Below are 26,954 nucleotides of genomic sequence, written 5' to 3' on the forward strand. Positions count from 1 at the left end.
GCGTTCAATGCCCCAAACGGTCAAAATGTCTAGAAGACTACGGTTAAATAATAATCATAGCCTACTAAGTTAAATTACGTCAAAACATCTGTTTCTGGCCTATGAAATGATGGAGGAAAATGAGAACGAACGCAAAGTAGATAGCAGCCAACTTCACGTGATCTTTTAGGTAACTTAACACTCGTGTTGGCCACAATATTTCTCTTAATAAAATCTTGAATTGTTTTTGAAGTCATATTCAACACAAAGTAAGGTCAAACCCCAATTTTAATTTAAGCGAAGATCCAAACTTTTTTTCTATATTGACGTCAAGCATAGAGGAGCATGTCATTCTGCTTTCGGTTTCGGCAGCATGGATGCGCTTTACATGAAAGAAGGCACTAATGTGTCTGCCATCGATAAAGGTATAAAAAAACAAGTGGAGGTGGGCTTGGCTGTACGAAATAGGTGAAAACGGAAAGCCATTTAGTTCATGGTGCAAAAAACTAAACATTCCAGGCACTTGCATTTGTGTGGTTTGCCACAAAAAATAATATACAGAAGCAATGGAAAGAAAGTGCAATAAATTGAATATATTAATCCATTAATTAATTGATAATAAAGTTATCAGTTCTAAGTTAACCATTCTCAGAATTTCATCGAAATCCACCCATAACACCCCTCCCCCGTAAATTTTCAGTCAAATAATTTTTTTTTGCTTTAATCCATGAGTACAAGGAATTTCAAGATTTCACAGACGTGGAGAAACGTGACATCTTGAAACACTGTCCAACACATTGGCTATCTCTGGAGAAGGTGGTGAAAAGGATCCTGAACCAATACCCTGCCTTGCTCAGCTATTTTCAAAGCCATGACGACGTGGAGAAACCTGGCCGGGTGAAGAAAATAGCCACCCAACTAAACTCTCCACTCACAAAATTGACCTTTCAATTTTTGGAATTTGTACTGCCTTTCATTAATGAATTCAATGTACTGTTCCAGGCTGGAGAGACAAAAATCGGATATCTGGCAGATGAAATGGACCTTTTGTTGCGCAAACTGCTGGTGAAGTTTGTAAAAATGTGTAATGTAAAGGGCTTTGAACTCACCAAACTTGAATACCACAACTGTCAGCTGCAACATAACGATGATGTTATTGCAATAGGCAAGGCAGCAAGACTTCAATTAGCTGAGCATGAAGAACAAGGTGGGCTCGAGAAAGCAGAGACAGAGAGATTTTTCACCGACATCAGATCATTTTATGAGGCAGTGGTACGAAAAATGATCACAAAATTTCCCTGGGAAGATGAAGTCATAAGGGATTTAGTAGTCCTTGATCCCAGCAAGAGGGGAGAGCTGGAGTACAGCCATATCATTCATCTTGCACGGAAATTTGCATCTGAAGTTGATGGTGAGTGCCCCAAAGACGAATTCGAAGAGTTTCAGCTGCTCGAGGATGGGCAAATTTCATTGCTCAACAAAGAGGGAGAGGAGGAGAGGCACAGTTTGGACTCAATTTGGAGGGAGAGTATCCAGTTAAAAACACCAATGGGAGAAGTTCGATTCCCTCTGCTACAGAAAGTGATGGCAGCATTGCTGTGCCTCCCACACAGCAATGCAGACTGTGAGAGAGTGTTCAGCCATGTGAGGAAAATCCACACACAATTCCGGCAGTCACTGGCTCCAGACACCCTCACTGCTCTTTTACAGTGCAAAATCAACACTGACGAATGCTGTGATATGGTGCCAAATCAGAAACATTTGGAATTGGCAAAAAAAAGCTGCAACTGAGTACAATGACCAACATTAATTAGCTCCAAGAGTCATTAGACAGTGTTTATGTTTGGCTCTTGAATGTATATAATTTGTAGCATTGAACATTATGTGAATAAACCTTTGTGAAATTCGTTGTTAGTTATAAGGATTTTGTGTGGTTTATAAGGATTTTAACGGTTGCTTATACAGATTGAGATCCCTAGAGGTTGACAGGTATGGGCAGCCCATTGTGATGGGGGTGTTTTAGGGGTAATGACTTAAAAGCCATTTTAAGGGTTCAGTAAGGTATTTTTGTGCATGTCAGTTATTGTGTGTATTTGTGTGTTATGTGTTTTCTTATTTGATTTTATTATTTGGTAATAATTATGTTGTTGTTTAGTTAATTGATTATTTTTGACAGTGGGGCTATCCAGTGGGTGGGGCTACAGTTAGTAATGCTCTATATTAGGCCCAAGAGCCTCAGTAGGTCAGGGTTGGTGGTGAAGTGAACGTGTCTTGTTATTGAAGTTGCTCTTGATAGTGGGTCAGGGTCTGAGGACTTAGCCTGGCTATTTATGCTTGTTTATTTTTGTTTTGTACAGTTTTTGTTTTTGTATATTTTTCATGCATGTTTGTCATTGTAAATATTTGCACATTTGTAAGAAAAGAGAAAAAGAAAGAAAAATAACCGAAGCCTTTTCGTTGAAAACTATTTGGTCTCCTCCGTCTTCTCCACTGCTGTGGCTATCCTGCCACACAATGTGTTTAAAAAAGTAAAACATTTCCTATTTATAATGCTACCATTCCTTCTCACAACACTTCACAGATATTTAGATACTTAAGACACCAAGTAATGAAGTGTTTAAGGTGTTTTGTCCCATTCTTCCTGCAAACAGGTCTTAAAAGTATGGGGTCATCACTTTCAGAATCAGAAACACTTTTACTGCCAGGTACTGTATGTGGACACACACGAGGAATTTGATTCCGGTTTCATTTAGCTGTCATAGTACAAAAGCAGATAAAAAGCATATACACAAAACAAACAAACAAAAAGTTGCAATAGGTGTATAGTGCAAACTAATCCAGGTAAGTCAAGTATGAAATAGATAAATAAATATAAAGTATACAGTGTGCACAGAATGACGGTATGAGTGTGCAGATATTTTGCAAGTGATATTACTGATATATGAATCTGGATTTGGGGCGGCACAGTGGTGTAGTGGTTAGCGCTGTCGCCTCACAGCAAGAAGGTCCGGGTTCGAGCCCCGTGGCCAGCGAGGGCCTTTCTGTGCGGAGTTTGCATGTTCTCCCCGTGTCCGCGTGGGTTTCCTCCGGGTGCTCCGGTTTCCCCCACAGTCCAAAGACATGCAGGTTAGGTTAACTGGTGACTCTAAATTGACCGTAGGTGTGAATGTGAGTGTGAATGGTTGTCTGTGTCTATGTGTCGGCCCTGTGATGACCTGGCGACTTGTCCAGGGTGTACCCCGCCTTTCGCCCGTAGTCAGCTGGGATAGGCTCCAGCTTGCCTGCTACCCTGTAGAACAGGATAAAGCGGCTACAGATAATGAGATGAGATGATCTATATCGCCTCCCTCAGGGGAGAAGTTTAAACAGTTTGTGACCAGGGTGTGATGGGTCCACAGAGATGTTACCTGCCTGTTTCCTGACTCTGGGCAGGTACAGGTCTTGGATGGAGGGCAGGTTGACACCAATAATTTTCTCTGCAGACCTTATTGTCCATTGCAGTCTGTTCTTCTCCTGTTTGGTGACCAATCCAAACCAAACAGTGATGGAAGAGCAAAGAACAGACTGAATGATGGCAGAGTAGAATTGTGTCAGCAGCTCCTTAGGCAGGTTGAGCTTCCTGAGCTGGCGCAGAAAGTACAACCTCTGCTGAGCCTTTTTGATGATAGTGACTGCGTTGGTCTCCCACTTCAAGTCCCAAGAGATTGTGGAACCCAGAAACCTGAAGCTTTCAACAGCAGTCACAATGTTGTTGGTGATGGTGATGGGCAGCAGAGTGGGGGGGCTCCTCCTAAAGTCCACTGTCATCTCTACAGTTTTGAGCGTGTTCAGCTCCAGATTGTTTTGACCACACCAACAGACCAGCCGTTCAACCTCCCGTCTGTATGCAGACTCGTCACCATCTCGGATGAGGCCGATGACCGTTGTATCGTCCGCAAATTTCAGGAGTTTAACAGACGGGTCTCTTGAGGTGCAGTCGTTGGTATAAAGGGAGAAGAGCAGTGGGGAGAGCACACACCCTTGGGGGGCGCCAGTGCTGATAGTCCGAGTGCTGGATATGATGCTCCCCATCCTCACCTGCTGCTTCCTGTCAGTCAGGAAGTTTGTAATCCACTGACAGGTGGAGGAGGGCACAGTGAGCTGGGTGAGCTTGGTGTGGAGGATGTCTGGAACAATGGTGTTGAATGCCAAACTGAAGTCCACGAACAGGATCCTGGCGTACATCCCTGCAGTGTCAAGGTGTTGCAGGATGTAGTGTAGACCCATATTTATTGCATCATCCACTGACCTGTTTGCCCGGTAGGCAAACTGCAGGGGGTCCAGCCGGGGTCTGTGATGTCCTTCAGGTATGACAACACCAGTCTCTCAAAGGACTTCATGACTACAGATGTGAGGGCAACAGGCCTGTAGTCATTCAGTCCTGTGATATTGGTTTTCTTAGGAACCGGGATTATTGTGGAGCATTTGAAGCATGAGGGGACTTCACACAGCTCCAGGGATCTATTAAAGATCTGGGTGAAGATGGGAGCCAGCTGTCAGCACAGACCTTCAGACAAGAGGGTGACACACCATCTGGGCCAGGTGCCTTCCTGATCTTCTGTCTGCGGAAAAGCTGACAGACATCCTCTTCACAGATCTTGAGTGCTGGTGGGGGGTCAGAGGCAGGGGGTGGCAGAATGGCAGGGGGCGTAAATGGGTCTTTAATGACTGAAGGGGGGAGAGGTGTGAATGTGTCGAATCTGCAGTAAAACACATTCAGCTCGTCAGCCAGTTGATGGTTCACTGCAGTGTTGGGGGATGGTCTCCTATAGTCAGTAATGTTCTGCAGGCCTCTCCACACTGACGTCGGATTGTTTGCTGAAAGGCTGTTTTTAATCTTATCAGCATAGCTCCTCTTAGCTGCTTTCATCTCCATTGTCAGTGTGTTTCTGGTCTGATTATACAGAACTCTGTCTCCACTTTTGTAGGCCTCTTCTTTGTTCTGTCGAAGTTGCCTGAGTTTTGCAGTGAACCAGGGTTTATTGTTGTTGTATATGCGGAAGGTTTTGGTAGGCACACACATATCCTCACAAAAACTGATGTAAGATGTCACAGTATCAGTCAGTTCATGCAGGTCTGAGGCTGCAGCCTCAAAAACACTCCAATCAGTGCAGTCAAAGCAGGCTTGTAGTTCCACTTTGGCCTCATCGGACCATCTCCTCACCGTCTTAACTACGGGCTTAGCAGCTTTCAGCTTCTGCCTGTAGGTCGGGATAAGATGAACCATACAGTGATCAGATAGTCCCAAGGCTGCACGGGGGACAGAGTGGTATGAGTCCTTTAAAACAGTGTAACAGTGGTCCAGAGTGTTAGTGTCCCTGGTGGTACACTTAATGTGCTGTTTATATTTTGGCAGTTCGTGGCTGAGGTTTGCTCTGTTAAAGTCCCCCAAAACAATGAGCAAAGAGTTCGGGTGTTTTTTCTCCACATTGTTTATCTGGTCAGGCAAGTGTTGTAACGCCTCATTAATACACACCTGAGGGGGGATGTAAACTCCAACCAGAATAAACGAGGAAAACTCTCGCGGGGCATAAAACGGTTTGCAGTTTATGAATAATGACTCCAGATGAGGACTGCATGATTTGTTTAGAACTGTGACATCAGTACGCCAACCTTTGTTAATGTAAAAGCAGACTCTGCCTCCCCTCGTTTTCCCCGTGAGCTCCGTTTCACGGTCCGCTCGGTGCAGGTGAAATCCAGGCAAGTGGAGAGAAGAGTCTGGGATGTGCTCACCGAGCCAGGTTTCGGTGAAGCACAAGGCAGCAGATCTGTTAAAATCCATGTTGATTGTGTTGAGGAGCAGCAGTTCGTCCATCTTGTTGGCCAGAGAGTGGACGTTAGCCAGGTGAATAGACGGGAGTGCAGTGCGAAACCCCTGCTGCCTTAGTCTGACAAACGCGCCGGCTCGCTTCCCCCGGTGTCTCCAGCGTCCTCGGAGTAATCCATAGAGAGCTGCTGCTCCTCCAACAAGTAGCTCTGGAAAACTTTCCAGATCAATGAAAGCCGATGAAAAAACTTTACTGGTTGTTATTCCAATGTTTATAAGTTCTTCTCTGGAGTATGTGACCAGAGAAGCAGCACAAGAAACACAACAAATACACAAAAACATAGAATGTTCATGTTTCATGTATTTTGTTTCAAAATTGCCACACATTCTCTACTGGGGACAGAGGGGACAGGCACCCTCTTCTTCCATAGCCATGTCTTTGTAATGTTTTGCATGATCTTGTTAAAATATCCCTGAAAAGATGTCATCCTGAATGCAGCATATGTTGCTCCAAAATCTCAATGTACTCTTCTGCATTAATGCTGCCATCACAGAAGTGTAATTTACCTTTGTTAAGGACACTGTCACAACCCCACACTATGACAGACTCTGGCTTTTGGACTTTTTGCTGATAACAGTCTGGATGGTCCTTGTCTTCTTTGATCTGGAGCACACTGCGTCCATTTCTTCCAAAAATGACCTAGAATACTGATTCGGCTGATCACAATACATGTATTCACAGTGTGATTGTCCATCCCAGATGCCTCTGAGCCCAGACAAGTCAACAATGCTTCTGGACACAGTGAGCATAACTCTTCTTTTTTGCACAGTAAAGTTTTAACTGGCATTTGTAGTGCTTGACAAAGGTTTGCCAAAGTAATCCCAAACCCATGTGGTTATATAGAAGAATGACTGTTCTTGATGCAGTGCCATCTGAGGGATGGGATCTCATGGGTGTTCAGCATAGGCTTGCACCCTTGCCCTCTACACACCAAAATTCCTTCAGATTCCTTGAATTGTTTAATGATATTATTCATTATAGAGGGTAAAATATTCAAATTCCTTAGTACCTTTCTTTGAGGAACATTGTTTTTAAACATTTCAATAATTTTCTCATGCATTTGTTGAGAAACTGGAGATCTCTGACCCATCTTTGCTCCTTAACGACTAAGGCTTTTCTGGATACAGATTTTGTACCAAATCACCTGTGGACATTACCTTTTTCAAATCACATTATTTAATTGCTTTATCTCATTAGTAGCCCTAAATTGCTCTTGTCCCAATTTTATTTTTGGAATATATTACAGGCCTGAAATGCAGGAATGAATGTAAATTAATAAATGAAATGAAGTTGACCAGACAAAACATGAAATATCTTGGGTTCATACTGTCTGCCATGAAATACAGGTCAAAGTAAATTTAGAAATCACTGCTTCTTTTTTATTTGCATTTTCCATACCATCCCAACCTTTTCTGATTTGGGGTTATATATAGAATGTCTTGGTGTGCTGTAGTATTACAGTTTGTCCTCAGTGGAACTCAGGGGCCCAGATATGTTTCAGCATGACAATGCTCCTGTACACAAAGTTAGGTCATTATAAAACATAGTTTGCCAAGGTTGGAGTGGAAGAACTCAAATTGCCTGCACAGATCCTTGAGCTCAAGCCAACTGAACACCTCTGGTATGAATTGGAATACCAACTATGCCCCAGGTCTCTTCACCGAACATTAGTGCCACAATTCAAAATCTAGTGGAAAGCCTTCCTGGGGGGGGGAATAAAAGTGGGAATAAATCTGGTATGGGATGTTTAAAAAGCACATATGGATTTAATGTGCAGGTGTTTGAAACATTTGGCCATATAATGCATTTTTGCTGGATTGTCTTGCATGTCTTTGGACTGTGGGGGAAACCGGAGCACCCGGAGGAAACCCATGCAGACATGGGGAGAACATGCAAATTCCATTTATATATATATATATATATATATATATATATATATATATATATATATATATATACACACATGCTTGCATGCATACATACATGCATACATACATACATATACTGTGTGTGTGTGTGTGTGTGTGTGTGTGTGTGTGTGTACAGGCACTACCTAAAAGTGGCATTTGTAAGTGGCGGCCAGAGCTCCATCCATTCATTTTATAGGCAGAGTTGTCAGCCCAGGAAGCTCTATTTGTTATGCTACAGACACTCACTACTGTGTTTATATTCACCATGTGCCCCCATCAGAGGTTTAGCACGGTATGTTATAAAGCTTTGCTGTCTGTCATCTTGATATGTCATTCATGCACAATATAAAGATTGTGTGCGCTGTTTATTGAGTGCGTTTTGTTTGTGTTCAGTGCATTGGTTGAACTGTGGTTTAGCATGAGACTTTGAGCACAGAGGTTAATGTGCATGTTTGGCTAACTTGTAGAGGTTTGCACCCTTGGCTGAGCGAACCAAGGTGTGTAATGTTCAGAGAATAGTCTGGAAACATTAATCTGCAAAATTGTGTATTTGTTTACAACCATGCTACATTAATTATTTTTTTGTTTTGTTTAGTTTTCATGGTGTTCGGTGTTCAGTGTATGATGTCTAGTGTTCGATGCTAAACTTGTGTTCATGAAGAATAAAATGCATATGCACCTGTCAGAGACTCTCTGCTGTTGTTCTTAATGCCAAGAGCTGCTACAGTGTCAGGAAATAATCCTACGCTATTTTTTTAAAAAGCAAATTAAAAAAATAAGTTGGATAAAAACTCATTTATCTTATGTAAATAAAGATACAAATGTCGTTGTCTGGTGGTCAAGTGTTTGAGATATGTTGCCTTGCATTTACGACCAGGTACGCTGTGGTAGTACACATACGTTGTTCATGCGTACGAATGTCATATGGTCGCAAAAGCCATCAGAAATCAGGTCGATGCATTACCATATTCTCTTAAATATGGAGCTCTGCTATTAGAACATATAATAAGTAACTAGTACATAGCACATATTTTTGGATCCATTTTTCAGTTATGATTAAATCTCTGCAAAAGACAAGCAGTGTAGGCCAGCAAAACTTCATTCATTTAAATTCAAAACATGACTGTTTTAGTGGTCAGAGCTGTGATGGCTCCAAAGACTATTTCAGGAACACTGGTGGTGAAGCAGGAACACACCCCCTGGATGGGATCCTGTCCATTGCAGGGCATCATGTACCATGTCTGCACAAGAATGGTACATTTAGCTGGTACCCTCAGGAAAACTGTCTTTTATTGAAAAATTTTTTAGTTAATTATAAAAAGAGCCAAAGGTTTCCTTTTGGTTACTGAGGTTAAAACGTTAACCTCAAATAGGTTAAGAATTAGGTGTTCGGTAGGCATCGAGTTAATTAGCTATTTTAATATGTCAGTGGAAAGCTCTCACCAAGTTACTATGACGATATGTGTGTGTGTGTGTGTGTGTGTGTGTGTGTGTGTGTGTGTGTGTGTGTGTGTGTGTGTGTGTGTGTTGCTAAAATGTGTTCCATCTAGAAGTCAGTAGACATGCTGCAATAAGAGCAGTATCAAATTTATCATCTTACTTAGTTACATGTTAGAGGATTACTTAGTGATCCTCACTAAGCTGAACTTATTCATTAATGTAAAGCAATAGCAGAGCAAGAACACAATAATTAGTGGCAAAAGAGATTAGAGACAAAAAAGTAACAGTGGGGCAAAAAAGTATTTAGTCAGTCACCAATTGTGCAAGTTCTCCCACTTAAAAAGATGAGAGAGGCCTGTAATTTTCATCAGAGGTATACCTCAACTATGAGAGATAAAATGAGGAAAAAAAATCCAGAAAATCACATTGTCTGATTTTTAAAGAATTTATTTGCAAATTATGGTGGAAAATAAGTATTTGATCAATAACAAAAGTTCATCTCAGTACTTTGTTATATACCCTTTATTGGCAATGACAGAGGTCAAACGTTTTCTGTAAGTCTTCACAAGGTTTTCACACACTGTTGCTGGTATTTTGGCCCATTCCTCCATGCAGATCTCCTCTAGAGCAGTGATGTTTTGGGGCTGTCGCTGGGCAACATGGACTTTCAACTCCCTCCAAAGATTTTCTATGGGGTTGAGATCTGGAGACTGGCTAGGCCACTCCAGGACCTTGAAATGCTTCTTACGAAGCCACTCCTTCATTGCCCGGGCGGTGTGTTTGGGATCACTGTCATGCTGAAAGACCCAGCCATGTTTCATCTTCCATGCCCTTGCTGATGGAAGGAGGTTTTCGCTCAAAATCTCACGATACATGGCCCCATTCATTCTTTCCTTTACATGGATCAGTCGTCCTGGTCCCTTTACAGAAAAACAGCCACAAAGCATGATGTTTCCACCCCCATGCTTCACAGTAGGTATGGTGTTCTTTGGATGCAACTCAGCATTCTTTCTCCTCCAAACACGACAAGTTGAGTTTTTACCAAAAAGTTCTATTTTGGTTTCATCTGACCATATGACATTCTGCCAGTCCTCTTCTGGATCATCCAAATGCTCTCTAGCAAACTTCAGACGGGCCTGGACATGTACTGGCTTAAGCAGGGGGACACGTCTGGCACTGCAGGATTTGAGTCCCTGGCGGCATAGTGCGTTACTGATGGTAGCCTTTGTTACTTTGGTCCCAGCTCTCTGCAGGTCATTCACTAGGTCCCCCCGTGTGGTTCTGGGATTTTTGCTCACCGTTCTTGTGATCATTTTGACCCCACGGGGTGAGATCTTGCATGGAGCCCCAGATTGAGGGAGATTATCAGTGGTCTTGTATGTCTTCCATTTTCTAATAATTGCTCCCACAGTTGATTTCTTCACATCAAGCTGCTTACCTATTGCAGATTCAGTCTTCCCAGCCTGGTGCAGGTCTACAGTTTTGTTTCTGGTGTCCTTTGACAGCTCTTTGGTCTTGGCCATAGTGGAGTTTGGAGTGTGATTGTTTGAGGTTGTGGACAGGTGTCTTTTATACTGATAACGAGTTCAAACAGGTGCCATTAATACAGGTAACGAGTGGAGGACAGAGGAGCCTCTTAAAGAAGTTGTTACAGGTCTGTGAGAGCCAGAAATCTTGCTTGTTTGTAGGTGACCAAATACTTATTTTACCGAGGAATTTACCAATTAATTCATTAAAAATCCTACAATGTGATTTCCTGGATTCTTTCCCCCCATTCTGTCTCTCATAGTTGAAGTGTACCTATGATGAAAATTACAGGCCTCTCTCATCTTTTTAAGTGGGAGAACTTGCACAATTGGTGGCTGACTAAGTACTTTTTTGCCCCACTGTATGTTCCTTTTTTGAAAATCTTTAATATAATTGATTATTATTTTCTAAGCTTTATTGCAGACACAGATCCATATAACACATCATACATTATAAATAGTATAAAAAGAAAGTACAAAAATGCAAAAAATGTGCAAATGACAAGATATACAGGCTATTGCACCAATGTCACCTTAGCCTAGAAGTGAATCTATAGCAGCTTTTCAACGGGCTGACTAGGGCTTCAATTATGTGGTTCTCTGACTTGTCCAGGCAACACATAAAACTAATCATCAGCTGTCTTAAGAGTGCCTCACAAGTAGGCACTCTATTGGACACAAACAACTGACTAGCACTATGCCACCTAGGGACACAAAGCAGCAACCTCACTGCATCATTGTATGTTACCTTCAGCCTCTGCATAGTCTTTTTCTTATAGTTAGACCACAATGTAAGTTCTGAACAGGGAACACTTCACAGAATCAGAACACATAGAAAACTTCCTAATAAGCATGTTAACTTGAGAATAAATTTTACAATGCTGTCGATATAGGTCTTTGTCATCTGTCCAGTCATCAGATATGACATGACCTAGGTATTTAATTTCCTCACACACAGCAAGGGGACTGTCTGCCAAATAAAAGGTGGGAAAAGTTAATTTCCTATCCCCAGCGCTTCTAACTATCATTATGTGGCTTTTCTTAGCGTTATACTTCATGTCATGATCAAGTCCATACTGAGAACACACCTTCAACATCTGCTGCAGCCCAGCACTATATAGACAAAGCAGGACCAAGTCATCTGCATACATAAGATGACTAACAGTAATGTTGCCCACAAGGCAACCAGTTTTTAACCTATTTAACTGATTTGATAATTCATCCATATGGACATTAAATAAAATAGGAGACAAAATTCTTCCTCGCCGCACACCATTACTGACACAAAATGGAGCAGATGCCACATTGTCCCATTTAACCTGAAATGTTTGATGGACAGACCAAAACACAAAAATTCTCACTAAGAATTTAGGGACACCTATATCTAGCAATTTTATAAATAATTTTTCATGATTAATTCTATCAAATGCCTTTGATGCATCAATGAAACATAAAAATACAGATGAGTTCAGGCTTGTGTACAACCCCGATTCCAAAAAAGTTGGGACAAAGTACAAATTGTAAATAAAAATGGAATGCAATGATGTGGAAGTTTCAAAATTCCATATTTTATTCAGAATAGAACATAGATGACATATCAAATGTTTAAACTGAGAAAATGTATCATTTAAAGAGAAAAATTAGGTGATTTTAAATTTCATGACAACAACACATCTCAAAAAAGTTGGGACAAGGCCATGTTTACCACTGTGAGACATCCCCTTTTCACTTTACAACAGTCTGTAAATGTCTGGGGACTGAGACAAGTTGCTCAAGTTTAGGGATAGGAATGTTAACCCACTCTTGTCTAATGTAGGATTCTAGTTGCTCAACTGTCTTAGGTCTTTTTTGTCATATCTTCCGTTTTATGATGTGCCAAATGTTTTCTATGGGTGAAAGATCTGGACTGCAGGCTGGCCAGTTCAGTACCCGGACCCTCCTTCTATGCAGCCATGATGCTGTAATTGATGCAGTATGTGGTTTGGCATTGTCATGTTGGAAAATGCAAGGCCTTCCCTGAAAGAGACGTCGTCTGGACGGGAGCATATGTTGCTCTAGAACCTGGATATACCTTTCAGCATTGATGGTGTTTTTCCAGATGTGTAAACTGCCCATGCCACACGCACTAATGCAACCCCATACCATCAGAGATGCAGGCTTCTGAACTGAGCGCTGATAACAACTTGGGTCGTCCTTCTCCTCTTTAGACACGGCGTCCCTGATTTCCATAAAGAACTTCTTCAAATTTTGATTCGTCTGACCACAGAACAGTTTTCCACTTTGCCACAGTCCATTTTAAATGAGCCTTGGCCCAGAGAAGAAGTCTGTGCTTCTGGATCATGTTTAGATACGGCTTCTTCTTTGAACTATAGAGTTTTAGCTGGCAACGGCGGATGGCACGATGAATTGTGTTCACAGATAATGTTCTCTGGAAATATTCTTGACCCCATTTTGTGATTTCCAATACAGACGCATGCCTGTATGTGATGCAGTGCCGTCTAAGGGCCCGAAGATCATGGGCACCCAGTATGGTTTTCCAGCCTTGACTCTTACACACAGAGATTCTTCCAGATTCTCTGAATCTTTTGATGATATTATGCACTGTAGATGATGTTCAAACTCTTTGCAGTTTTACATTGTCGAACTCCTTTCTGATATTGCTCCACTATTTGTCAGCGCAGAATTAGGGGGATTGTTGATCCTCTTCCCATCTTTACTTCTGAGAGCTGCTGCCACTCCAAGATGCTCTTTTTATACCCAGTCATGTTAATGACCTATTGCCAATTGACCTAATGAGTTGCAATTTGGTCCTCCAGCTGTTCCTTTTTTGTACCTTTAACTTTTCCAGCCTCTTATTGCCCTTGTCCCAACTTTTTTGAGATGTGTTGCTGTCATGAAATTTCAAATGAGCCAATATTTGGCATGAAATTTCAAAATGTCTCACTTTCGACATTTGATATGTTGTCTATGTTCTATTGTGAGTACAATATCAGTTTTTGAGATTTGTAAGTTATTGCAATCCATTTTTATTTACAATTTGTACTTTGTCCCAACTTTTTTGGAATCGGGGTTGTACTTAAATACAATCTCTTTAAGAGCATAGATACACAGGTCAGTTCCATGTTTTCTTTTAAAGCCAAACTGGTTGTCAGAAGTAAGAACATACATTTCTAGCTTTGTTAACAGTATTCTCTCCAGTACTTTAGACAAGATGCTGGCTAATGCAATAGGCCAATAATTGTCAATGCTATTAAGCTTACCCACCCTGTCTTTAAGCACAGGCACTAGTATTACAGACATAATGGAGTTGGGCAGGACCCCATGAACCAGACACCCAGTAAAGCACATAGAAACCAAAGGGCAGAGCTTATAGCTGGCATATTTTAGATGTTCTGCAGTGATGCAGTCCATACCATATTAAGAAACAATTAATATGGTTGCTATTTGCTGTGATCAGTTGATCACTGAAACAAGTTTTGTCTCTGAAAGAAATTACAGTAACACCTGTGTAAATGTGGATAATTAGGTGCTCTCTATACTGCATTCAAAACAACTTTCCAATGTTGTTTGGACACCTGTTATCAAAGAGCAGGCAAAGCAGGCACACAAGGGTGAGGTTACATTGCAATTGATACCAAACCATCCCCGGTGGATGTCAAGTGATCATCTCCCAGGCCTCTGGGGATCTGCCTGTTTGCATCAGAGCCTCTACAGAATACAGCAATGAGAAAGAACCATGATGATTTCTTAATGATTTCACAATGAGAAAAATAGATGTATTCTGTGCAGAAAGCATGCAACACTCATATAAATGCAATCATTTGTGAAACAGCATAAAGGTGCATTGTATTTTTTCTTCAGAGTTCATAATTTGTCTGTATATTGGAAAAGAATTTGGACAGTATAAAAATAATGCTTAGAATCACTGTGGGGTTCTCAGTTTACAGTAAAGAAAAAACTAATTTTTTTTCCCTCATGTGCTGTTGAAGCATTCATCTGCAGTTTTTGTGAAGGTGCTTTTTGAGTGCTACAGTAGGACACTTGACTTCTGCTGAAGGATACAGTTTACCTGACTGTGGATACACACACACACACACACACACACACACACACACACACTAATTACACTATGTACACTGTAATAGTTCTTTGGGAGACTTTAAAAAAGACCTTTTCATGCTCATTTCTGACAAATCCTTCCACCTATTATGTCAGTACAATCCAAAACCATACCCTGTTTTTTTTTTTTCTTTAAATTTGAATACTCTCCATTTTGTGTGCAAGGCTGTAAGTGTGTTTTCAGTCATTGTTTTGCTAGGTCAGGATATCTGGTCAAGCATGAAGCTGCTGCTTTGAATGTAGCCAAATGAACAAAAATCAGTCAAAATCTTGGAATAATTTACATACACTGCTCCTGACTTGAACCCTTGTTTTGAATTGCACTTTTTTATGTTGTTGCTTCCTGCAGAGTCATGTGACTGCATGCCCCTGGAGAGCGCTTGTTTAAATAGAGAATAAAGTGACAACTCAGCAGTCCAACAGTGCCACCTTGGTGTCAATTCAAAAACAATTAAAAATTGTACTTGCCCTCAGCTTAGTCTTTTGTCTCTTCAAAGCATTTGATTTTGTTTGTTTTTTTATATAAACAAATTCTACTGAGTACAAATGTTATTTATCAAACACAATAAGTACCTTGGCGGCACAGTGATGGAGTGGTTAGCACTGTCACCTCACAGCAAGAAGGTTCTGAGTTTGAGCCCAGTGGCCGACGGGGTCCTTTCTGTGTGGAGTTTGCATGTTCTCCCCGTGTCTGCGTGGGTTTTCTCTGGGTGTTCCAGTTTCCCCCACAGTCCAAAGACATGCAGGTTAGGTTAATTGGTGGCTCTAAATTAACTGTAGGTGTGAATGGTTGTTTGTCTTGATGTGTTAGCCCTACGATGACCTGGCGACTTGTCCAGGGTGTACCCCGCCTCTCGCCCATAGTCAGCTGGGATAGGCTCCAGCTTGCCTGAAATCCTTCACAGGATAAGCAGTTACGGATAATGGATGGATGGAATGAGTACCTTAACACTAATCAATACAAGTACAACTCCAGTGTACAGTATATTTGTTTCGTTCAGTGTGGATAATTCAAGAGATGAATAATAAACCACTGTGATTTATTTTTGTTCTTTTATAGGAGAAGACATTTACATCAGTTTGTATGGAGCCTCCACGGATATCAATGTGAGGCTGGATAAGAACTCACTCTGGGTGGAGAAAACCTATATCACCATGGCCAACCAGCGTACAGTGGCTATCCTGAACAGAAGTGACTCCATAGTGCATTTCCAGTGGAAGAGATTTCCCACTGAGGCAGAGGAAGAACAGCACAGACAAAGGTCTAATTAGTTTGGCTAAAGCAGTGTTAATAGATTATCAGAACTCCAGAGTTTTCTTCTGGTCAGATTAAGTTAAACCTTTAAATTCCTAGATTATAATTCAAATCAGAAAGGTCCTCGCCGACCACAGGGCTCGAACCCGGATCTTCTTGCTGTGAGGTGACAGCGCTAACCACTACACCACCGTGCCACCCCCACATCACTGTTACGAAAACATATTCCTTTCTTTGACACTGCATGCCATGTGCCAGAAACAACACCACAACATTGATTATGGTGTGACTCTGTTGGGTGCCTGGTGAACAGCAGTGAACCAGTCCTTTCACTTTACATCATTACTATATAGTTATTATCGAGTACTATTGAACATAAGAACTCATTGGTATCGATCTGCGGTCGTTTTAGATTATCTGAAACTAAGGAAAGATGCTCATAATTGTTATTGAGCTATACAATAATCATGTTTACATGAATGTGCAGAGTAAGAAATCATTCAGGTAAAAAAAAGCATACAATGCAAAGATATGTTGCCTGCTATGAAAAAAAAAACAGTAGGATAAAAAGCTTCAGGGGGAAAAAACCTACTGGAAAACATACTGCTGGACTGAATGCAACATATGAGCTCTGATGGTTCAAGCTACAATCTTGATATTTCAAACTTAATATGTCAGACAGTAGTCTGGTTACAGCTGTCAATTGTCCAACAAGCTAATGGACTAATAAAACTGTTTTAACGAGTTTTATTTTTAAAAACTGTCATGAATATTTTCCATAAAATGTGTGAGTATATAATCCCTCCTTATTTTTTTAAAATAAAGCAGATTAAAAAGTAAGCACTGGATAAAACCCCATCTATCTTATGTAAATAAAGAAACAAATTTTGTTGTCCAGTAGTCAAGTGTTTATGAGATACCCTGTGGTGGTGCATGTATGTGGTTCGTATGTACGTGCATACGGACATCGTATACTCACAAAAGCCAATAAAAAAAAAAACAGGTCAATGCATTACCATATTCTCTTAAGTATGGAGCTTCGAAGCGCCACTACAAGCCTCTCTCTCTCTTTCTAGGTTCTTTCGTGAGCTGCAGCAGGAGGAGGAGGATGAGATGGAACAGTTTTTAACAGAGTGTGGTGCTGACTCCACTCTTCGAGACCGCCTCTCAGTGCTGTCGCGCACCTTCCAGCACAGACGCAAGCAGCTTCATCAGGACAGCCTGGCTTTCAGTGACCAACAAATCATCACTGAGCCACAGGTGTCAAACAGACACACACACAGTGGTTGAAGAAAATTACAAATCCTTCATCTGAGTAAATATAGAATAGAATTGAATTAAAATAGAAAATAACAATATGTACATGTGATAAACATAAACATTATTTTCATAAATTTTAAACACAAATATAAAATGTCTATATGAAAAAAATTGTCATAATTCAACTGGAATATTAACTTATATTCAATTGCAGTATCAGTCGTGGCTAAATAACCCTGTACCATTTCACAGACGTAATCCACATAACAAACTTGACCTCCCTTTTCAATTTGCACAAGTTTTCTATAAATATATGAACAATTACATGAATACTTTGACTATTTACATTGGATATAACAATAAATTCTTTGAGGCTTTTTTTTTAACAGTGGAAAGTCAGGGTTTAGAGCTAAGGGCTATGACAATATTTAAGCTTGTGGATGATGTTCAATATATTTCAAAAACATATTTCAGAGAAAATATTTTGAACATAATAGAAAAATGTATTAACCACAGAACCACTGCATGCACCTGAGTATTAAATACAAAGGGAGCAGGACTGTCGTTAAGGACTGTAATACTCTAATAAGGGCTTTGAGCGCTATACAGTATATGCATAGATTTAGTGAGATACCTATAAAATGTTTTAAAGAGTATGTATGATCTGTGCTACATTTAAATACAATCTTTCAAGTTAAGTGAAGTTAACTGCATCATTCAATCAAGTTGCTGTCAGGGATTTTGGCAGAGGTTAGCTGAAGAATCTATTTTGAAATTCAAAATTCAAACAAATACGGCTAGCTTCTCTCATCAGTATTCCTTCCAAAGTCATACCCCCAAAACAAATGAACATGTGCTGCCTAGGCGAGTGCACCTGGGAGCTTACTGATCTGACAGGCAAATAGAGACTTCTTCTTGGACTGATTGATTGGATCAACAACATTTTACCTATTGCTTACAGAACCTGAGATTCCACAGAGTACAGTTTCTTTAAAAATATATAGTTTATTTTTAATGACAGTTGCTAGAATGTGAGAGAATCTAAATGTGAAGTACCTCAGTGCACATCTCCAAATATGGTTGTACCTTTGTGTGTGGCGAGGACACAAGCATGCATTCCTATTTTAGCAAAACTAATATCACACCCCCATTCCTCCTCATAAAAGAAAATGTTGCAGTAAAAAGAATAAGCAAAACAAAACGAAACAAAAAACAGAAACAAAAAACCCACTGCAGCTAACAAGAGTTTTAAGACAGCATCTTTTTAAATATTATTTTCCATTTTATTTTGCATTGCTCTTCTTCTACTGAAGTACATCTGTTATGTTGCCACATTTAGTTTCAACTGGTTTCATACAAACTTTACACATCACATTGGTTTTTCTTATACCACAACCTTAAAATTAATTATATTTAATATCATGTTTAACTTGCAATATCTTCACTTTGATTTTCAATGAGCTTCACAGCTTTACAGTCACTTCATAGCTTCAAGATAGATGTTTTATCTGTTCAGGTAATGATATTATAAACCTGTGACTGATAGGTTTGTGGCATAATGTTTATAGAAGTTCTCGATCAGAATAGCAAAAACTGTTATTAATCATCAACACAGTGGTCTACAGAACCAGTGTGGCTTCTTGATATCTACTGCCTATCAGGAATGAACATGCTTGCCCTCTTTTCAGCGATATTACATACCAGTGAAATATAACAAATCTGTGACATCACTCAAATGCGCGCACGCACACACACACACACACACACACACACACACACACACACACACACCACCTTTATCTAATGATGAAACATTTCTATCCTGATGGGAGTGCAGCCCCATTCACAAGGCATAAGGGCTCACTAAATGGTTTGATGAGTATGAAAATGCTCTAGATCATGTTAGACACACCAGTTGATGTGTCTTTTAGATATTTAAACATACAAAAATGTCATATTTTTTATTTGTCTGCCAACAATTTCCTCTTTTCAGTTATATTCCCCATGCAAACATGTAGTACAAAACACACATACACATGTAGACACAAACAATAGGCTTATGACACAGAATGGGTCACATTTTAGGGTTGATGACTTCAGTTCATAAGATATACCAATACACAAAAAAGTTTTACTTATTCAGCCTAGGCGTACACAGGTAGTTATCTGGGTAGTCCATTCACCTGTGTGTAGTTCACGCCTCTGAGGTTACCAGATTTTTCTTGAGTAGAGGTGTCTGGGATGGGGTATGTATGCCTTCTCTTCATTTTTTATGTCAGTGAAATTCTCATGTCAGTGGCCATGCACACTACATAGTTAAACGTTTGTGGACATCTAACTATCACACCCACATGTGGTTCTTCCCCAAACTGTTGCCACAAATGTATTATTATTATTATTATTATTATTATTATTATTATTATTTATTGTGCAAGTAAGTTGAGTATTGCAGGTCGATAGTGGAATGGCGACCCTTTGACAATTTAGCCTCTAATTTCTCATGACGGATATGATGATTATTCAAAGTGAGCTGAACAGCATAAACAGGACTGGTAGCAGTCAGGATGCTAGCGTTGTGCTCGGAAGGGGACGTACAGAGGTATTCTTGTCCGTCATCCAGCAAAATCCTCTGAAAAACACAGTCAGGATATGAAGCGCCTTCTTAATATTGGTACCTGGAATGTGAGAACAATGTTCCAGAGTGGCACTATAGAACAGATCAGAAAAGAATGCAAATCGCCTGAGCATTGATGTTCTTAGATTAGCGGAAACACACTGGACTAGCAACGGGAACGTGAAGCTCACTGAAGGATGGAATCTTTACTGTTCTGAAGGAGACAAGCACTTTGCAGGAGTAGGCTTCATGGTATCACCAAAATGCAACAAATCAATCACTGAAGTTAGACCTGTAAGTCTATGAGACGATGAGGATGGATGCAAAACCACAACCTTTGAACTTCATTCAAATATATATGACTGTAAGAGACCCTACGTGTGGGTGGAGCACAGAGGACGGCAGAACAGAGATCAGGTTTTATAAAGGGCTTTATTGCCACACTTTTCAGTATAACAATGACAGACACCCAACCGGCGTCTGGTTCAGGGCTGAGCTCCTTCTGCTCTCGCTCTCCCTCCTGATATAGGGCGCAGTCACTGGGAAGACACACAAACAGGTTAATTGCTCTCAGGTGGCGTGATTCTGCCACTTACCTTCCCTGACTCCGCCCTCCTGTCACAGACCGGCGCTTGACCACGCCCCCGCTGCCACAATGACAACTAGCACATGTGAAGATGAGGAGGTACTGGAAATGTATGCTGAAATCCAGAAAGTTGTTTATATGGTACCAAAGAAGGAGAGACTTGTACTGCTGGGAGATTTCAGTGCAAAGATTGGTGAAGATATGGTACATCCAGCTTGTGGAAAATTTGGAATTGGGGAGAGAAATGTGCATGGTGATATGCTTCTAGACTGGATGGAGGATAACAAACTAATTGCACTGAACATCTGCTTTCAGCACCGCAAGAAGGAGAGATACACTTGGATCTTCCCAGATAGTAAATACAAGAATATGATTGACTACATCATTGTGAGATGAAGAGATAGATCTGAGTGTATGGACTCTAGATTGCTTGTTAGTGCAGACTGTGATTCTGATCATCAGTTAGTGTGGGCAAAGCTGAAGGGTAGAACTTGGAACAAGAAGCCACAGACCAAAACAAGGAAGAAACGGGACGATAGAGTCCTAAAGGATGAGGCAACTAAGAGTTTGAAAACATCTTGACGTAAGGCTAGGCAATGATACAGCATGGTCATCCTTACAGAGGGCTATGACTAATACTATAGAAGAGTTTTGCCCCAAGTCTGTAGGGAGGAAGAAGCCCTGGATTGATGATGCTTGTTGGAGACTTACTGAGCTGAGAAGAGCAGTGAAACAGAGGGATATGGGTGGCATGGAACATAAAGAAGCTTGTAAGAAGGTGAAGAAGGCTTTGTGCAAAGCAAAATGGAAGTGGTATAGGGAAAAGCTGCAACAAGCAGAGGATGCACAACAAAGGGGAGACTCCAAGACTGTCTACAAAACAGTGAAGCAGATTTTCAGGAAACAAGGTGCAAAACTTGGAATTGGTATCAAAGATGAGTATGGGTGTATGCATTATGATATTGATGACATATGTACTAGGTGGAAAGAATATTGTGCTAAACTGTATCATTGCCCAGATAGAACAGAAGAGGACATGGATAAAGGTGATGCAGAACCAGAAGTGTAGGAGAGTGAAATAGAAGCAGCAATCATGAAGCTCAAAGATGGAAAAGTGGCTGGCCTGGATGGCACACCAGCAGAAACGTTAAAAGCAGGGGGGTTAACCATGGTGAAGGCTATGAAGAAGATAATTGTTACCATATGGAAGACTGGTATATGGCCAGAGGAATAGTTGAGATCAGAGTTGGTCACCCTTCCAAATGCACCTGGAACACAAGGCTGCACTAAGTACAGGACCATCAGCCTCATTAGCCACACATCTAAAATCTTGCTTGAGAGCCTCAGACAAAGGCTGCAGTATTACATTGGGCCACAGATTGCAGAAGAACAGTTTGGATTTACATCTGGGAAGGGAACAACAGATGCCATTCTGGCTGTGAGAAACACCATCCAGAAAGTGGTTAAGAAACAGGAAGATGAGGAACTGTGGCTCCTTTTTGTCGATTACTCAAAGGCATTCAATTCGGTCTTTCATGAGGCCTTACGGAAAGTGCTAAAGAGTTTGGAGTTCCACAGTACTTTATTTGGCTGGTGAAGAACCTGTATGATGGAGCAACTGGAGTTGTAAGAGTTCAAGATCAGAGAACAGAACCATTCTGATTTGAGAAGGGAGTGAGACAAGGATGTCTAATTTCTCCACTACTCTTCAACACCAATGGTGAGAAGGTTATGAGAGAAGTTGAGAAGAGTCTCCCAGATAGAGCTGGCATAGTAATTGGTGGCAGGGCGATCTGGAACATCAGATACACAGATGACATTACAATAATTGCCGAGTCCAAGAAAGCACTGAGTGTCACAGCTGAACAGCTGAGGACAGTGAGCAAGGACCTAGGACTCTTGATTAACAATGCAAAGACAAGTTGTATGACTGTTCATAGAGAGGGAGAGATCAAGATTGAAGAGGACAAAATAGAAAATGTAGACAAGTTCAAGTTCCTTGGTTCATATATCACACCAGAGGGAGACAGTGAAATAGAGATCAAGCTCAGACTGGGAATTGCAAAAAGGGCCACATCAGACCTAGTGGAAGTATGGAAATCAAAAGAGTTGAGTTTGAACCTGAAAGTAAAGTCAGCGAAGGCCTTGATATGGAGTGTTGCACTTTATGGATGTGAAAGTTGGACATTGAGGAAGATGGAAGAAAGAATGATAGAAGTTTTTGAGCTGTGGTTATGGAGAAGAGTTCTCAGAGTAAGCTGGAGAGATAGGAGGACCAACATATGGATAAGAGAACAATCAGAGTGCCAGAGAAAGAAGGACTTCTGGAGATTATTAAAAAGAGGAAACTGACCAAGTATGAATATTGAAAAAGGAGAGGTGACAGTCTAGTCCTTGAGACTACTGAGGGAGAGATCTGTGCGAAGGGAAAGAGAGTCAGGAGATGGTCAAAATGGGGTAGACAACATCAGAAATTGGAGAAGTGGGATGGAGAATGCTAGGAGATTGGCTGTCAAGGGAAACACCTACGGTTCTCTTTAGGGCTAAGGCATGCTGAACTGAACATAATAATAATAATAATAATAATAATAATTATTATTATTATTATTATTAAGCCCTTAGCTCCCGAGGAGCATAGGCCACCAACAAGAGCGTTCCAATTGTCTAGAATCTCTGTGTAGGCTCCAACTTTAAGATTCCCTCCACTAGAACTAAGGGGCCCAAACCTGTTTCAATATGACAATGCCCCTATGCACAAAGTGAGGTCCATTAAGACATGGTTTGCCAAGTTTGAAGTGGAAGAACTCAAGTGGCCTGTACAGAGACCTGATATCAACGCCACTGAACACCATTGTGATAAACTGGAATGCTGACTGTGCCCCAGGCCTTCTCACTCAACATCAGTGCCTGGCCTCACTATTGCTTTTGTGGCTGAATGATCACAAATCCCCACAACCATGTTCCAAAATCAAGTGGAAAGCCTTCCTAGAAAAGTGAAGATTATTATAACAGTAAACCTGACCCACAAGCGTTTGGCCATATAGTGTGGTACAGACCAGTCTGAAGCCTGGGATGTCCATGTACTGTAACCATGTACACTCCCTATCCACTTTATTAGGAACATCTGTACACCTGCACATTCATGCAGTTATCTAACTGCCATTCATGTGACAGCAGCACAATTAAAAAATCATATAGATACAGGTTAAGAGCATCAGGTAATGTTCACAGCAATCATCAGAATGAAGAAAAAATGTGATCTCTGTGACTTGATTGTTGCATAGATATTGATGCCAGATGGGCTGGTTTGAGTATTTCAGAAACTTTAAGTTTCTGTTGACACAGAATGATGTGAAAAACAAAAAACATCCTGTGAGCAGATATTTTGATGAGATTGATGAGAGACCAAAAGATAATTTTTTTGACCAGACTAGTTTGAGCTGAATGGAAGTCTATAGTAGCTCAAATAATCACTCTTCACAACCGTGGTGAGCAAAAAAGCATCACAGCAAAAGACCACATCAGGCTTTATTCCTGTCAGCCAAGAACAAGAATCTGAGGTGATTATGGGCATATATTCACGAAAGTAGACAGCTGAACACTAGAAAAAGACAGGGTGAATTTTTTTCCAGTCTTCAGCCATCCACTTTGGATGAGCCTGTGCCCATGATAACCTCTGAAAAAATACTCAAACTAGTTCATCTCGCACCAACAACCATGCCATGGTTAAAGTCACAGAGATCACACTTTGAGGCAGGATCCATATTGTTTTTTGTGAGTCTGTTATGGATGGGTGGGTAAATGGTTTCGTCTGTTTTGGACCTGCGCCTGTCTTTTCATTTTCTCATCCATCCAGATCACCTATCTGGGATGTCTCAGTGGTTTACTCTGCTCCATAAGATACCAGCTCAGCACTTTGTTGAAATCTATTCCCTGTCTCCCTGGACACTCCTCCCTTAACACTTGTATTAGGAAAATCACTATGTTTGGAAAAAAAGGCACAGGGTGTAGACCAGTGAAAAATCTGCGATCTCACATTTCTGGGCAACATTTTCATGTTCTTGAGAATGACTATCCCATGCAGAAGGCTGCTAACTGCAGAATAAAATGCACCTGAAGTACATATTAAACCTTGCTGCAGATCTGTGATTTTACACACACACACACACACACACACATATGCATTATATATATATATATATATATATATATATATATATATATATAAATTGGTATCAGTTCACCTTTTAATTTGTAGCCTACTGTGCATTTTGGTGTGCAATTTTTCATACGTGATTTTTTGGGACTGTCAGGGTGCAGGCACTTACGGATGCAAGTGCAGGGGAGAATGGGTGCATTGCAAACTGTCAACAAATCCAAATCAGTAAGCTGAAGACGTAGTCAGGGACAGGCATGAGTCGGTCAATCAACAAACAGGATGTCAAAGGGCAGGTGAGGAAACAGAGTCGGGAAATAAGCGTAAACAGAGTTAAAACACAAGTAGTCAGGAAGGAAGTCAGAAGGCTTGGTATGATCAGGTACAGAGACACAGAACAATACTTTGCAATGGGTGACTGTCACTACTGAGCTTATATAAGGAAGTGATTACTAGTAAATAGGAGACAGGTGCACTTGTTGGTACTCCGGAAATGAGGGGCACTGTGGTGCTTGGGAGATGTAGTCTGGCATGGTTATGTTTGGAGGCTGCTCTGAACTCCCATTTTCAGCACTGTTACTGACAATTGTGGAATTCCTGGGTAAGGAGTGGACCCAATATATCTCTGGAGCTAACCCAGCTGCACTCCTCCAGGCCGTACCCCTTCCAGTCAACCACGTACTCCAGCTGCCCTTGTCTGCACCAAAAGTTGAGGATTTTATGAACCTGGTATATAGGGTCTCCTTCTAGTTCCAGGGAGGGAGGTTCTTGGGTGGGTGTGTTTGTGGCTAGGGGGCCTTGGACGGTGGGCTTTAAGCATGATACATGGAATGTGGGAGCCATTCTGCAGTGAGGTGGGAGTTCCAACTTATATGAAACCTCGTTGACTTTGTGAATCACCTTATAAGGACTAACGTATCGGGCTTGGAGCGTCCGACAGGTATTTGGCTCTCACAAGTCCTTAGTGGACACCCACACTTGGTCACTAGGAGCATATTCTGGGGTCTCCCCTCTATGCTTGTCTGTGTACTGCTTATACTCATTGTTGGCTAGTTCTAGTCTTTGGTGAACTTCCTTCCATATTCGCTCACTCCTCTTAAACCAAGAGTCCACCACCAGGATTTGAGTTGGGGAATTGTCCCAGGGGAAGACTTGTGGTTGATAGCTAAGGATCCATTGAAACAGAGTTAATTGAGTAGCAGAATGTTTCAAAGAGTTCTGTGCATATTCTGCCCAGGGAAGGAATCATGCCCAGTCTTTCTGGTTCCTCATAAAGAAAATCCTGCGGAAGCAGCCTACCTCCTGGTTGTTGCATTCGACCTGGCCATTGGATTGTGGGTGGTATCCAGAAGTTAAGCTCACCTATACCCCTAGCCTGGCCATGAACTTTGTCCATAACCTAGAGATGAACTGGGCCCCCCGGTCACTGATGATATCTTCAGGGATACCATAGTTACTGAAGATGTGATTAAATATGAGTTCTGTGGTTTTGAATGCCAGGGGTAGACCAGATAGAGGGAGGAGTTTGAGGGCCTTGGAGAATTTATCTATGACCACTAGGATGACTGTATTGCCTTGGGATTGGTGTAGCTCAGTGATAAAGTCTAGCTATATGTGACCAGGGTTGTTGAGGCACCAGGAGTGGACAGAGTTTTCCGGCAGGTGGAGTTCGTGGTATCTTCACTTGGGCACAGGCAGAGCAGGATGAGACAAAGTGGTTAATTTCAGAGATCATGTTCTCCCACCAATACTTATTTTTGAGAAGTTGATAGGTTCAGTGACTACCAGGGTGTCCCATGGCTAGAGAGGAGTGGGCCCAAGTGATAAATTTACCTTGGAATCAGGGCAGCATATACATGAATCCAGGGGGACAGCTCTCAGGTGGATTGGGAAGTTGAGATTGTGCCATTTGTTTATCTATGTCCCAGGACACGGCTTGCACAAAACATTCAGGTGATAAGATGTGTGTGGGTTCTGGAGTGTGGTTTGAAGTGGGATGGATTCTGGAGAGGGCATCTGCTTTAGTGTTTCTAGAATCAGGGCAGTAGGAGATTGTGAATCGGAATTGGGTGAAGAACAAGACCCATCTAGCTTGATGTGGGGTGAGGCATTTAGCTATCTTCAAGTATTCTAGATTTTTATGGTCTGTGAGGATAGTGAATGGATGTGTGGTGCCCTCTAACCAGTGTCTCCATTCATCTAGTGCCAGGTTAATGGCTAGGAGTTCTTGATTGCCAATGTC

General features: G+C 41.2%; 1 protein-coding gene across 1 annotated transcript in view; it reads left to right on the forward strand.

The window, feature by feature from the left end:
* Positions 1-26,954, forward strand: part of hydin (HYDIN axonemal central pair apparatus protein) — a 338,453-nt gene that overhangs the window by 34,254 nt on the left and 277,245 nt on the right. Inside the window, exons 7-8 of the mRNA XM_060923930.1 lie at positions 15,902-16,103; positions 17,173-17,356. Of these exons, the coding sequence (XP_060779913.1) occupies positions 15,902-16,103; positions 17,173-17,356 (386 nt within the window). The remainder of the gene's footprint in view (positions 1-15,901; positions 16,104-17,172; positions 17,357-26,954) is intronic.

The sequence above is a fragment of the Neoarius graeffei genome, chromosome 6, assembly GCF_027579695.1.
Source record: "Neoarius graeffei isolate fNeoGra1 chromosome 6, fNeoGra1.pri, whole genome shotgun sequence".
NCBI classification, from domain to species: Eukaryota; Metazoa; Chordata; class Actinopteri; order Siluriformes; family Ariidae; genus Neoarius; species Neoarius graeffei.